Source organism: Lissotriton vulgaris, chromosome 8 (assembly GCF_964263255.1).
Source record: "Lissotriton vulgaris chromosome 8, aLisVul1.2, whole genome shotgun sequence".
NCBI lineage: Eukaryota > Metazoa > Chordata > Amphibia > Caudata > Salamandridae > Lissotriton > Lissotriton vulgaris.
The window spans coordinates 978998505-979012707 of record NC_141696.1 but is presented as its reverse complement, the minus strand read 5'-3'; the positions used below and the strand labels follow the sequence as shown (position 1 = coordinate 979012707).

The 14203-nt window shown below is 40.4% G+C and overlaps 1 protein-coding gene across 1 annotated transcript in view; it reads right to left on the bottom strand.

The window, feature by feature from the left end:
* The window catches only part of EDNRB (endothelin receptor type B), a 161483-nt gene that overhangs the window by 28431 nt on the left and 118849 nt on the right, over positions 1-14203 (bottom strand). Inside the window, exons 5-6 of the mRNA XM_086934823.1 lie at positions 11048-11197; positions 3381-3514 (exon numbers count right to left, since the gene is read on the bottom strand). Coding sequence (XP_086790949.1) covers positions 3381-3514; positions 11048-11197 — 284 coding nt within the window. The remainder of the gene's footprint in view (positions 1-3380; positions 3515-11047; positions 11198-14203) is intronic.

Genomic DNA, 14203 nt, shown 5'->3' with positions numbered 1-14203 from the left:
TAGTTATACTGTACTGTGTAGTAATGTGTGGGAGTAAGTGTAAGGGTAAGATCAAAACCTTGGTCGATTTTTCAGAAATGAGTGGTCACATCTCCACACAGGAGGCATATTTCTTGGTGAATGGGAAGAAAAACTCCCCTATTTCTATACGTTACCCAAGATACACAAGAACCGAACCCCACTACTGGGGCGTCCAATCGTTTCGGGGATTGGTTCTTTGTTAGAACCCTTATCACGCTTTTGTGATTTTTTTTTCTGAAGCCTTTAGTACAGAATACCACAACATACTTGAAAGACACGAAAAGTCTTCTGAACCTCCTCAGAGAAATAGATGTGGCACTAACTCAACCTTCCTAGTGAGTCTCGATATTGAGAGCCTTTACACGAGCCTCCCACAGGACAATCCAGTTGAGGTTATCAGCAAAGCCCTAGCTGAATCTACATGGGCGTTCCAGACTCCGAGAGCCTTCATCACTGAGTGTGCTAAATTAGCCCACAAAGAGAATTTCTTTGAATTCGAAGGTGACCTGTGTTTACAAATTAACGGGACTTCCATGGGCAGTATTTTTGCCTCGAGTGCGGCAGGCCTTTATGTCTACGATTTTGAAAAGAAATTCACCCTCCACACAAACAACCCCTATGGCAGCCACATCTTTTTTTGGAGAAGGTACATAGATGACATCCTGCTGATTTGGCAAGGACCAATTGACGTACTCTATGCTTCTCTTGAGTGGATCAACAAATGTGACAAAAACCTAAAATGTACCCACTGCTTTGTCAAAAAGGAGATGATGTTCCTATATATCACCATCACTAAGGAACATGCAGATTGGAGACTAAAACCTACCACAAACCTACTGCCAAAAACAACCTGTTAAAATTTGACAGTTTTCGCCATAGGGCATTAAGGGAAAATCTGCCCTTTGGACAGTTCCTCCGTCTGAGGAGGAATTGTAGCAAACTAGGGGACTACAAGGCCCAAGCGGCTGATCTTTCCAGAAAACTCAAGACCCACGGCTACCCAGACAGAATACTTAAAACCTCACAAAAACGGGCTCGGAATTAACAACAAGACTCTCTTCTTGAAGATAATCCCCAGGAATACAAAATAAATCCTGTTGACATGTGTAACAACATGTAGCACGATTTTCAATTTAGTTACAAAGTATATCAATAAACACCGGAAAATACTTTGGACAGGGAAAAGGAAATGGGAGAAATCACTGTTTTCCTTCAAGAAAGAAAGGAGCCTAAAGGACTCCTTAGTTTCCACCCGCCCTAGAATAGCTGGAAGTGCTCAAACAACAACAGTTCTGAATGTTTGGGGTCTTCCAAACCAGACTGGACACTACCCCTGTGGTGATTGTAGTATGTGTCACCTTAAGGCCCCCTGAAAAAGTCTTGATCTGGAATCTAACAAGACCTGGGTTCTACGTGCACACACTAACTGTAACTCTGCCAATTTGGCACAACTGATAATGCGCCCCTCTGGTTTACGGTACATAGGGATAACAAGCAGAAAGTGAAACAGCGTATCTGCAAACACGGTAGTAACATCAGGTGTAACCGAAACACAACAAGAATAACAGAACTTTTTTTGCAAACAGGCCACACAACAAATGACCTAATATGGACAATCATTGAGCAAGTACAAACGACACAAAAACTCTTATTCGAAAAAGAACAGAGATGGGTATACAGACGTTCTACCCATAATGAGGGCCTTAATGACAACATTACCTGGAACACACTTAACCAGAGGTGATATACCCTTGGGATGACCAGGCACATCTAAACATACTTCACACTGGACAGAGTAGAACTAGGTCCAATATCTTAACTGTATTTTAGGGATGGTGGGTGTATGAAAACCCTTAAGGATTTAATAGGTTCCTTTGAAACGAGACTGCACATTGAAATGACCTCTCTCTTATTTAAGCCGGGTTGAGATATGAAGCAATATCTGTGGACACCCGCCATGATAGCGCAAATTAAAGGTTAACATAATGCCCAGCGTTTGTGCATCTCCGGTCAACATGTCGTCCATGTCGTGAGGTAGTAATTGAACTTTTTTTGTCATCATTTCTTTCACCTTGTTACTTTTAATTTTCTGATAACGTACCATTTTGGGCTCCATTGCGTTTGTACACACCCAGTAATTTAACGCAAGGTCTCAATAAAGCATTATACGAAGCATGCCAGTCAAGTATGGGTTAATATTACCATAGAGAACGACCGCATGCTGACGTCACTACGCCCCACGTGATGACGCACACGAAAGAGTCTCAGAGACCAGGACATTTAATGAGGTTGGCCCGGGAGGCAGGTTATCCTTGGGATCCCTGGCCGGGACTGAAATAGGTGCCAGGTGCGGGCGCTTACCATGATAAAGTGAGTAGGGCAACTGCCCATTAAAATGCCAGACTACTAACACGTATTGGTCTTTCTGATTTTTCAAACTTGCTAATTTCTAGGGTTTGACTACAGGTATCGCCCCCCACCAGGATCCATGGGGTATCGCACACTTACGATCAACGTAAGATACCAGTAGAGTTATATTTCTTCGTCATGTGTTTTTTCTAATGTGTTTTTTTCTAATGTTTCTTCACTTCGATAAGAGATTGAGTTTTTATTGCAATCCTTTTTTTTTATAAATGAACCATCACATTGTCTCCTGATAAATTGACAAGCTGGAGAGCCTGTAGTGTTCGGTTTCTCTCCCCGACAGGGTAATTTTGGCAAGTTGCACGTGAATTTCCTATAAATAGATCACACCACTAGCATCACAAGTATGATTGAAAGCATGCGTATGATGGCTAATATTGGTGGCCTCTTAGACACATGTGTTTGCACTACTTGCATTAGGGTCATGGGTGGAATAAACTAGTGAAGATCCATGCATGTGGATCAGGAGTCATTGCACCTGGTGAACCTTTCTTGAATGAAGGATCATTAACGTCATGCGTTTTTTCTTCCAGAACAGGTCATTGGTAGCAGAACCGTAAGTTTGCGGTTCACTTCTCATTGAATGAGTGCACCTTAGCGAGTGCACTTATTTTCCCACTGTTCCTGAAGTAATGCTAGTTATTAATCAACGAAAGGCTGAAACATGTAGACCAAATCACGACCTTATCACGGATGTTAATGACCAATTAAGTCACAGAGAACATCCCCTTGCCATTTAAACCTTTCCCTATGACCCCACCAATACATTTCTAGGTGTCATAGAGGCAATTTTAATCATTTTCACTTGTCACTCGCTTTGCACTGTTCACAAAATAAACCTTTATTACATCATGTCTTTATTACAGTCTGGAACAGGTATTGAACTTTTACTTTTATGATAATTATATTAAATTTGTACCGCATTTTGATCTCACCTCAACAGATCACATCTATTGGGGTCCATTTGATTGTATATCGTCTGCTTCAAAATCCGGCTGAGATGGAGTGGAAACCAGCAGAGAGCAAAAACAAGCACAAGGCAAAAAACAGTCTTTGCCACTTCACGTCTCTAGGGGAAAAAAATATCAGTGTTAACAAGAAATTACAATTTATCTACTCTGAGAGAACAGTCCAATGTTAATTATGCACCTATTGGTTCCTTTAGTACTTACAACAAAAATTGTTAATTCTGCCTTTAATACCAGTCACAGAGTATGCTCTCTCAAAACATTATTGCTTTGCATTGTAAGGATTCAGCAGAGATTTGGCTACAGAGTTATTCTGATATCAGCAGTGTATACAAACTGTACAAATATATCAAATCGTTCTTCTCATCTAGAAAATATCATAGGTTTGCATTCATTGATGTGGTGCAAGAGTAAAATGTGACTTTTCATTGTTCCTAGGATGTTGATGAAGAAAACAGAGCCTGAATTCAAGTTTGTCAAATCTGGTATTCAGTTGCAAATGTGAAGAAGTGTCCTGTCTGCCAAATTCTAGGTCCACCTGCTTCATTTAGAGTCGGGAGAACTGTAAGTATTCCTTCCATGGTGCCCCAGTGGGCTAAGTCAATGGAGTGCTTCCTCTGATGGCCAAAAGGAGTGGGGACCATCGCAGAAAGGACTTTACACCATCAACCCTATGTTAGGTGTATGGTGTAAAGTCTTTATTTTCCCGTCCTTCACCAACAGGAAACAAACTGTGGTAAGGGATAGGAAAAAACAATATTGTATCCCACACCCAGAAGAAAATTTCCTGGGAAGGGAGGCCATTAGTATTTTGTTTTTCATAAAAAACTTTTTACACGGTTCATGGCGGGCCGACATGGCTAAAGGTACCATCTGCCAAACCTTTCCTGCATTGACAAGAACTGCCGTGACAGTGGTTCCTCTCAATGTATTGAGTTGTAGCACGGCCGTTGGACAACTTTTAAATTTGGTGGGCAAATGTCACTAGGGATGATGCAGGTCACTCAGCCCTATAGTTATTTGAATTGAGCCCCTTACCATGAACTCCCTCCCCCCCCAAGTTGTAGAAGTACGTTGTACGTGAAGTGGAATCACTGAGACTGCCAATGCACTACTGCGGGAAAAGCCATAGGCTTGATTCTCAAAGATTTTACTGTACCTAGATGTGCCTTACTGTTAGAAAACTCTTGACTTACTACAGAGCTCCAAGTGTAAGCCAGGCGTACACTTATCTTACTCCTGCAATTCGCAATTCAGGAGTAAGCCAGAAGTACTACAATAGTGAGTCATGGCTGTGGGAACTAAAGGTACCACTTACTGCAACTGCATCAAAGTGCATTCCAGTGACACCTGCAGAGAAAGAGGCTTTTCCAAAATCAACTCGTTGGATGGGCATCAGAGATGTATCTTCCTTATGGTCAGCGACACTGGAATTATTCAATTATGTGGCCACAGCATTTTCCACATAATCTTGGATTTTATTTATGTGCCTCATAATTCACCTTCTGCGCATGATTTGCACATTACACTGAAAATGTTTTTTTTCATATTAAACTGATCAAAAATTACAAAAAAAGTGCCAAAATTGGGTTCTGCTCAATGGCAGATTATTTGCCGAGGCTATCTGATTCCCTTCCTATTGCTGATTGCTGCATCCGAGTGTTGAAGTGGTACTAACGAGGATTCAATGTTCCATCTGATAGTATTATTAGGTGTTGGAATGGCAAAATAACATAATATAACTGTCCCAAATTGTGTGTCAATATGCAGCATCATTTGACTTTTCTTGCAACATGATGTTGTCAACTTTGCCCCAACACTTGGTCCTTCAATGAAGCATAATTCTAGTGTCCCTCTTTATGATGGTCAAAGGGAAATGGAGACAGGAATTCTGCTTTCATGATTTAATGGAATTTGTGCTTCCATTGCCCAAGTTTAAGACAATTGTAGCACGTTATGCCTGGAAAAAAAGACACTACTTCCTAGTAAAAGTAAATATGTGCTATCCTACATGCTTTGCATAGTTTCCATGCACATAAACATAAGACATTGAGCAACAGCACACTAATAAATGAGTTCCTGCTAAGAAGCACTCTGCTGTTAAAATTGCTCCTCAAGTGGCACAATTATAAAGAACTGTAAATGTTGATTGGAGGTGCAATCCCAAATTTTCTGTTAAAATCAGTGGATGTGCATTTGTGAAATGTATATCACTGTCACCCCCATCACCCGAACTTAAGCTAGAACATAAAATAGACACACGGCTGAAAGTATAGACAATAAAGAGTATGTTTTGTTAATGTCAGATGGTAACGATTGCTAGGAAAGCCAGCTCACACAGTGCCACCATGCACGACGCGACATCACCTCTCTCCGCACAGTCCCCTGGTGAAGAGACAGTCTCATAGAGTGGCAGGGAAGGTGACCTGGATACTTCTGCATTGGGTGGGTTTCTAGCTTGTCTTTGGAGGCTTTAAGCAGCCGAGGTCCAATAAGAGGTGTGAAAACTTTCCTGAACATCTATACCTGCCTAAGCAAGTTTTTGTTGTGTTTTTTGAGGTTGGCAGGCTATTGAGGAGGGGTGGAGGGTTGTAGAATTGCTTTTCAGGAAGTTCTTGAAAAGAAGTCCCCTCTTCTGTAAGGCTCCACCCCTTCTCACACTGTGATAGTTTTATGTTGGCAGGTTTGAATTGTCTTGTTTTTTTTATGTTTGTTCTTTTGCTTACAATGGTCATGCATGAGGGAAATATTCCATACAGACATTTTGTACAAAGTTACCCTTCACAGTAATCCATATATAAACACTCAGCCAACAGGATATGGGTGCTGTATTGGCGTGTAGCTCAATACTTTATTTCAGTTGCTTCCTAATGGAATCCTCAAATTAACCTACATTTCTAAATGATACATTCTTTTTAATATGTATAGTATTCCAGAACATTTATTTATTTATTTATTTATTTATTTATTTTATTCGATTTATATAGCGCGTTATAACCCAGGGGTCTCTAAGCGCTTTGTCAGGTACGCACAGCAGAAATTCCTAAAAAGCCCTACCAGGAGTTATAGCCCAACCCAGGCCTTCTGAAAAAGAACAGTTTTCAAATTCTTCCGGAAGGACATCAAATTGGATTCCTTCCGCAAATCCGCCGACAGATTATTCCAGACTGCTGGGAGGGTATTGGAAATGGCGTGGCCACCCACTGTGGCCAATCTGAAGCGTGATTGGGTAAGAAGAGTTGCTTCAGCAGATCTTAACGACCTACCCGGTTTATCCCAACAAGTGCAGCAAGCTTAGGAACAGTGACAATTTAGTGTGGAGTGGGTCACATTGGATTTGGCCAGAAGCAACCTCTTTATCAAGGAAATACTTTGGCACTGTAGTCATATCACCACTGCATTATACTATTGCAAGAGCAAGAAGCATATTCTTTCAGAGAGGAAGAATAGCATTGAAAAATTCACACGTACCAACAAAAACAGCAACCTTTAGCCCAGCTTGCAGAGAAACGATCTTCTACAGTTGCCTCATCCACCTCGATATGCTAACTATTGTGCCTGCCAGGACAGGGCCATGCAGTTGCATTTTAGCGACAGCTTTATTCCCCCACTTGAAACCAGTTCGAGAGGTCTGAGGTCATCCTTGAACCCTGGTCACATAGCATTGTAATTTCCAAAATTATTTTTTATGATGGAGCCTCCAAACTCCAGAACATTCAGTATGGTCCTTCTCTTTATCATCCCCCCGCCCCCATCACTATAGGGCAGGTCTGTACCCAAGGCAAACACAGACCCATGTCATTGATTTGGTTTGATACAAAACTCTACTCATCGCATCACTTTGAGGAACCTTCAAGAATGTCTGTGTAGAGCCATTTCCTCGGAAAATTAACCTACACTTGGATTCACATGTGTATACTGACATGGAGCTAATGCTGTTGATGAAACAAATTTGCTAGGACCTGTCAAGTGTGTTTTCTTGTCTTATGCTAACTAGACATCAATAAGGCCCAATGACATCTTGTCAAAATGGATTGTGCTGCATCATGTTTATTCTATGTTAATACCTCGGCACATAGTCAAGCAAGATATGGATTTGTTTATTTCAGAATGACACTGTTCTTGAAGAAAGCCTGGCAAAGGTCCTAGTGTAAGACTTTTTTAAGGAAGTTTCACTTGCATACTGTACTGCATTAATGCAAAATTGTTCACAGTTTTTTATGTAACTGGTTTGTTCAGACACCTCTGGATGACATTAGATCCAAAGGGATAAATCAATATTCATGTGACGGTTTAGTCTTAAGGTGGTAGGGTTATGGAATGTTTTGGAAATCTGTAAGATGGTTTGTTGAAAATGTAATTCTTTGCTCACGCCATGGTGGCTCTGCAGTTCTAATACTTTTCTATGGAGAAAATGGCTATATAAACCCTTGATTTGGTGGGTGAGCCAGAACTTTTTAGACCAGAGCTTCCCAAACTTTTTAGGACGATGATCCAATTTTTAGAGCGACAAACGTGTGCGAACCACCTAGCATTAATGAACATGATGCATGCAATTTTTTTTTATGTAACTAAAGCATTGTGTAGTCGCACACTGTCATTTTTAGACAGCACATTTTCCATTGAAATGGCTACTAAATTTGCCCAGATATACAGGGTCTGATTCACAAAAAGCCTGCATAGTTGCGGTGGAGGCTCTACGGTTGTGGCGGAAACGCCAGCACTGCGGAGCCCCCGTTTCGACTGCAGAGGCTCTTTGTGAATGATATTGAATGAAAATCGAGATTCATTGAATATTAATCATTTGTGCATCACCAAGTAAAGTTTCTTGATTTGTTTTCATCCTAATAAAATCTTTATTTCCATCCCACTTAAGAATTACAAAAACATGTGCTTCATTTTTTTTATAACTTCTGAATGTGTACAGTTAATTTATAGGTATTTACATTTTGTTATGTGTTAGAAAACAATGACATCCAAAGCCTTTCCTAAGCATGTACCCAACTGAGATTGTTACATAAGTCAAAAACGTTTCTTTCTGTGACTGCAAAGCAAGAGGAGTTTCAAAACACCAATACCCATGTTAAAAAAACAAAAGCAGCAAATTGCCAGAAGACATAGCTTGATATTTTACCTCTGTCCTTGAAGTGCAGCAAATGTGACAAGATAAAAACAAAATTTAAAGGCGTCATTATTTATTGCTTGAACTTTCTGACCCACTAAAAATATACTTACAAGCACACTGGTGGGTCCCGACCCACAGTTTGGCAAACACTGCTATAGAGACCTTTCCTGTGCTACTCGGGATGCTGCCCGATTTCTTTCTGATTTTGCTCCACATTTGAGACTTAGCCTTGATTTTGCTTATTATTCTGCATTGTTTCTATTACTGAGAGCCTTCATGGCAATGTTTTTATGCATTTAAATGTAGTTTGCTGCACCTGCACTTCTCTATTTCTGTATTGTACCCTTTTAAATTGTGTAATAAATCTTTATGGTTGTCCTAAATTCCTCGCTAGAAGTTACTTTTTGAGTCAGTTTGTTCTTTATTGACTGCATTTTAAAATGCTATTTTTGAACATTGTTTCTGGGACACACTGCCTCGTGATTCGAGATTAACAGCATTCTTAATCCACCCAAATCCTGAACGTGTTATTGAGCTGTAAGCTTTTATGGGTACAGCATGCTCATAACAGACTTGCTTGGAGCGGAATATTAGGCCCAGAAGAAAGCTTGTTGGGAGACAGGACAGCAGATACTGTCTTCTTTAAATAACAGTAAGGGATAGAGGAAGATATTACAGAGCGTGCTGGAGCAATAAGGCAGGATGACAATTAAAAAAAATATATATAAATACAGGAGATGGTAGACTTGCTGATAGTGGTGGGGGAGAGTGCAAGGATGTCATTTATTGTGTATGGATGGTTAAAGAAGGGTACTTCCAAAGTTTTTTTTTTGTTTTAATTACGTGGGTTGGGGTTGGGAGGGATGGCCGGAGGTTGGGTGACAAAACGATAGGTATGCTTTTTTTCTAAATGTATACCTTGGGGGAGATTGGCTGTGAGGGTTAGGGCTTGGTGTGCGTGGCTCCCCCATGACTCTTTCACACATGCTCAGTTAGTCACTGGGATCAGATGAACACGTGAAGAGCGTCTGGGGGTCTAAACTGTACCCAAAGTTGTAGATGAGTAGCTGTCAAGTTTTCCACCTCTAGTTTCAATGTGACATCATAGGCAACCCAAGCTTCACTCTTACCTATTTGAGATCTGTGGGAACCCCTCAAAGGAAAACAATCCCTTTCCCGAAAGCTACCAATGTTATGTTAATTTCGATTTATATAGCACCAAATCACCGACAGGTCTCTTAGCGCTTGCTTTGGGAACCCGTCCTGGCTTTCCCTGTGAGATAACCCCTACTGGGCATTCCCAAGGTGAAGACCAGGCATCCCATCGCAGTGGGGCCATAGTGGAGATTAAGCAAGCTATTGCCTAGAGTTGCAGAGTGTGCACCCATGATTCGAGTAGGCACTGAGGCGAGAATTATCGAGTCCGTGAACATTGTGAGTTCAAGACCCTGCCGCGTCGGGAATTGAACCCTGGTCCCGGGTCTGACCTCTGCATCAGGGTCTGCCTCCTCTAACCAGTGAGCCACACTCCACATGTTGTTATTTTTTCATGGTTGATAATTAACTGACTGTTAGGGTGTCGAGAATATTTTTAAATTGTTCCTTCCTTAATAGGAACAAATTATAACTGTTCTCGTACACCTGATTTGGCACAATTGTAGAATAGAATAAAATATTCTAGTGTACAATTAAGAAATCTAAACCATTTCCTTGGGAAATATTTTCTTATATCACTCTAAAATATTTTCCATAACATTTTCTTCCCTTCCTTTCCTTCCTCCCACTTTCCTGTGACAAATGGGTTAATAGGGGCTCCTTATTACACTTTCTGAAACAGGTACTTCTTGACCTTCCGTTTGTAACTTAAGTGTTCAGATAAATATAATAAATAGTTTAGAAATGTTTGTGAATCGCAAAAAAGTTACACCTGATTGTGCATGCACACCATATGCATGAATTTCTCTACCCACTTTCCCAAAACGACACATAATAGAAAACGTAAGTGTGCCTAAGCTATGCACACGTGAGCAAGTTACATAGTCTTAACTCACAGACATATGTACCTGTTGAACTTCTAATAATATGGTGCGATTAACACAAGCATAAAATACTCCAATTTAAAGAGATAAGTAATTTGTAAATTGATCTCTATAAGTAGGACTCATGTTCCCTAGTATTGAATATGGAAGAAATCTAAATTTCCTGAATTTGCCCCCTCCCATATTCAATAAAAATTTCTCTAATCACAGTGCCATAAAAATAGCTGGGTGAGTTAATTTTGTAACACGGTCTTGCACCTAGGTAACGAACAATCCTTGATGGTGAACATTTGATGCATTGATCCACATTTTAGCTTCTTCTTAGTTGAACATCTGGAAATAGTTGACACAACAGCCTAAATGCATTTTGTCTTGATTTAATTTAAAGTGAGGCTTTTCTCAAAGATAGGACTTAATCAAAGAATGAGTAAAGACAATTTATCTAAATAAAAGTCAGTTACATTTCTTACCTGTTTTAAGTGGTCGTTCAAAGCAATCTCCAGCCCTCCTTTCTTTCTCAGCATCTCACATGTCATTAGAGTATAGAAAAATGCAGTGATCGCCAATGGTAAGCAGAAATAGAAGCTGAACAGCCACCAGTCTTTTGATTTCTGGTAAAACTGAAAAATGAGACATTTATTATGGGGGTCAGTATTTTGCAGAAGTTCATATTTACTTCTTTCTAAACGTGTGCCCTAATGACTTCTCTCTGTTGCTTCTCCCACATCTGCGACTTATTCATTTTCATACTACCATGACCACATCGTTACAATTACAGCCAGTGTGTTCAACTGTCTGGTCAATTCGGTTGTAAAATAAGCCATTCTCTTTGTAACCTTGAAGATAGGAGGTGATGGTATGGAAATATGAGAAAAATCAGGGAAATGTTGTTTTCCACTGCTAGTATTTGTTTTAAAACCACAATGATACAAGCTATATATGCATACACCAACAGTGCACATTAGAGAAAATCTTGCAGTGCCTTGGGATGGAGGTTGTAAGGAGATTTTGCAAAATAAAGCTGGCATGTAACTACACGAACTGAACCCTTATCATCCGGTTGCAGCAGCAGTCCAGGACCAATGATAAGCCCTATGCAATGGTGTTTGGTTATTAATAAAGACAGCTTATAGTGAACGCACCCCAAACAGAGATGCTCCTTTAATAATTCCATGGGGTATTCATGTTCCTTACCTCAGAGAATGGAATGCCGAGTGGTCAGTGAGAAGATATAGACATATAAATTGGATGTCTTTAGGTGAGTGGTCACTGGTCTGAGCTACTTAATGACTGACATTAAGGCTGTACAAACAATACATTATTACTTATGTGAAGTAGTAGTTTTAGAGCTTGAAGAATTTTCTGGATTCAAATGCCATATCATCTAGTGGTAGGGTGCAGAATTGTCTCTTTGAGTCCCCTTTCTTCCTATTTTTAATGTGGGCTTTGTAAAGTGAACTATTTAGTGCTATGCCCCTCCTGATATGATGTCAGATGCCACTGTTTGTGGTAGCCTTAATCAGATTCTTTTTTCCTCTTGACTACTGTTCTGTAGTTCTGGGATTCCCTTTCCCCTGCACATATTCCTCCGACATCTTTTTTGCAACTCACCTCCTTTTCAAGCAGGAGGGAGGGTCGCAAAAGATTGCAAACAATTTTTCAAATCACAAATCTACTCATACAGGTGTGTAACCATTTTGTTTTGCAGCATGATTTTTTTCTGGATTCACATGCTGTACATAGCTTTTGTAGCATTATTCTGTGTTCTTTGGAGGTTGGGTTGAAGTGAGTGAGCATTTGAGAACTGGTGTTTTTCTACACTTTGTCACACGTGTGCTTCTTTGTTACCTTCGATATCCGCACAATAATGTATTATGGAAGTGTGTATTGAAGACAATGTGGCTGCCAAGCAGATGTCACTAATGGAAACATTAGAAATGAAAAGCATTTTAGCTCAATTTCTTTCTTGTTGTTTGTGTCCTTGTTTTTTCCCAAGTGATACTACTGTGTCTTGTAGCATGTCTCCAGTGTCTGAACTGTCCATCTTGCAATACGCTCTAAAGTGACTGGTGAGCCTTTATTTTTGGTGCAAAGGAGACCCAAAATTGGTGCCTCTTCATGTTTTGTCTTGTTTCCTGCAGTTAATACATGACTGCCCTAGTAGGTGATGGATCCTAACTGCGCGATCTTGCTTTTTTGGGAGAAAGATGCTAGTTCTATAGATTAATAGATATAGAAGTGTGAAATGACCTTTGTGAAAACAAATAGATTTTTCCATATTACCACTCTGTCCTTATGTATCTACAAGTAAGGTTCTTGTGATGTGAGTGCTTGATCACTGACTTTTCGTAAAGATGTGATGGCAGCAAGATGGCTCCTTGAATGTTAAGAAAGGGGTTCCACCTTATGCATATACTCAACTGGTGGTTTCATTAACTGTGTGGAACCACGTTAATATGTGGGCTAATGTTGGCTGTGTCAGCTTTTGTTATCCTTTTAAGAATCTCTTGATTGCCATTGTGCTGACGAATTATCAGGCTATGCTGCTCATTGTGTATGCCACTACAGCCAACAGACGTGCTTTTAGTGCGGTTCAGAAAAAGGTTCTCATCTAGAAGATGGACCAGGTACCTGACAATAGCAGTATCCCTTGTTGAGCTGTCACCAAATCCTCCCCTATTACACCAGTGAATTCATCTTTTCCATTTTGCGGTGTAGCACTTTATTATGGTGGGTCTTCCAGCCTCTCTCAGGACTTTCATGTGTATATGGGGTAATCTTCGGTGCCTCAGAAGCCATGCTGCTAGGCTGAGGGTGGCTGAACCAGGGTGGTATGTCTGACCCCTTTGAATTGTCAACAATCCTTGATGAGCTGTCACTGATCTTCCTGTTTTATGCCATCTCCACTAGATGTGACAACCATGTCTGTCTGACCCATTGAGGCACAATCAGAATCAGTGTCATCATTGCCATTGTTGTTTCTTTTTTGCCCCTGTCTATGACTAGTGATATCAATGGGATTGGGTGAAACGTGTATACAAAGTGTATCAGACTGGCCTATCAATAGGACATTTCCCAGGGCCTGGTGTTGTGGGTATCCAGATACAAAGCTTTGGCATTTTGCATTTTATTTATTTTATTTTTATTTTACAGAGATTTTTATATAGCGCAAACTTGACCTGCATGCTCTTGTTTTGCAAAGAGATCTATCTCTGGTGTGCTCCATTGTCAGTAGATCCTGTCTACAATGTGCTGTTTTTCTTGTAGTCATGTGAGGAGTAGATTTGTCTGTTTAGCCTGTCTGCTTCTGTGTATTGAACCCCTGGCAGGTGTATGGCTATTAGGGTTTTCTTTCTCCAAATAGGTTATTTCGATATGTCCTGTACTAACTTGAACAGGATGTGTAACCTTGTTCTTCCCAGCGTGTTGAAGTAGAACATAGTGATTATATTTTCTGTCTGGATTTGAACCATTCTGCCCCTGACCTGAGTCTGGAAGGCCTTTACAGGGAAAAAGATGATTTTTAGTTCTAACAGATTTATATGTTTCACTCTTTCCTTCTGATTGCAATGGCCACCGGCTTTCAGTCCTCCCATGTGAACCCCCTCCTCATGTGGGATGCCTCT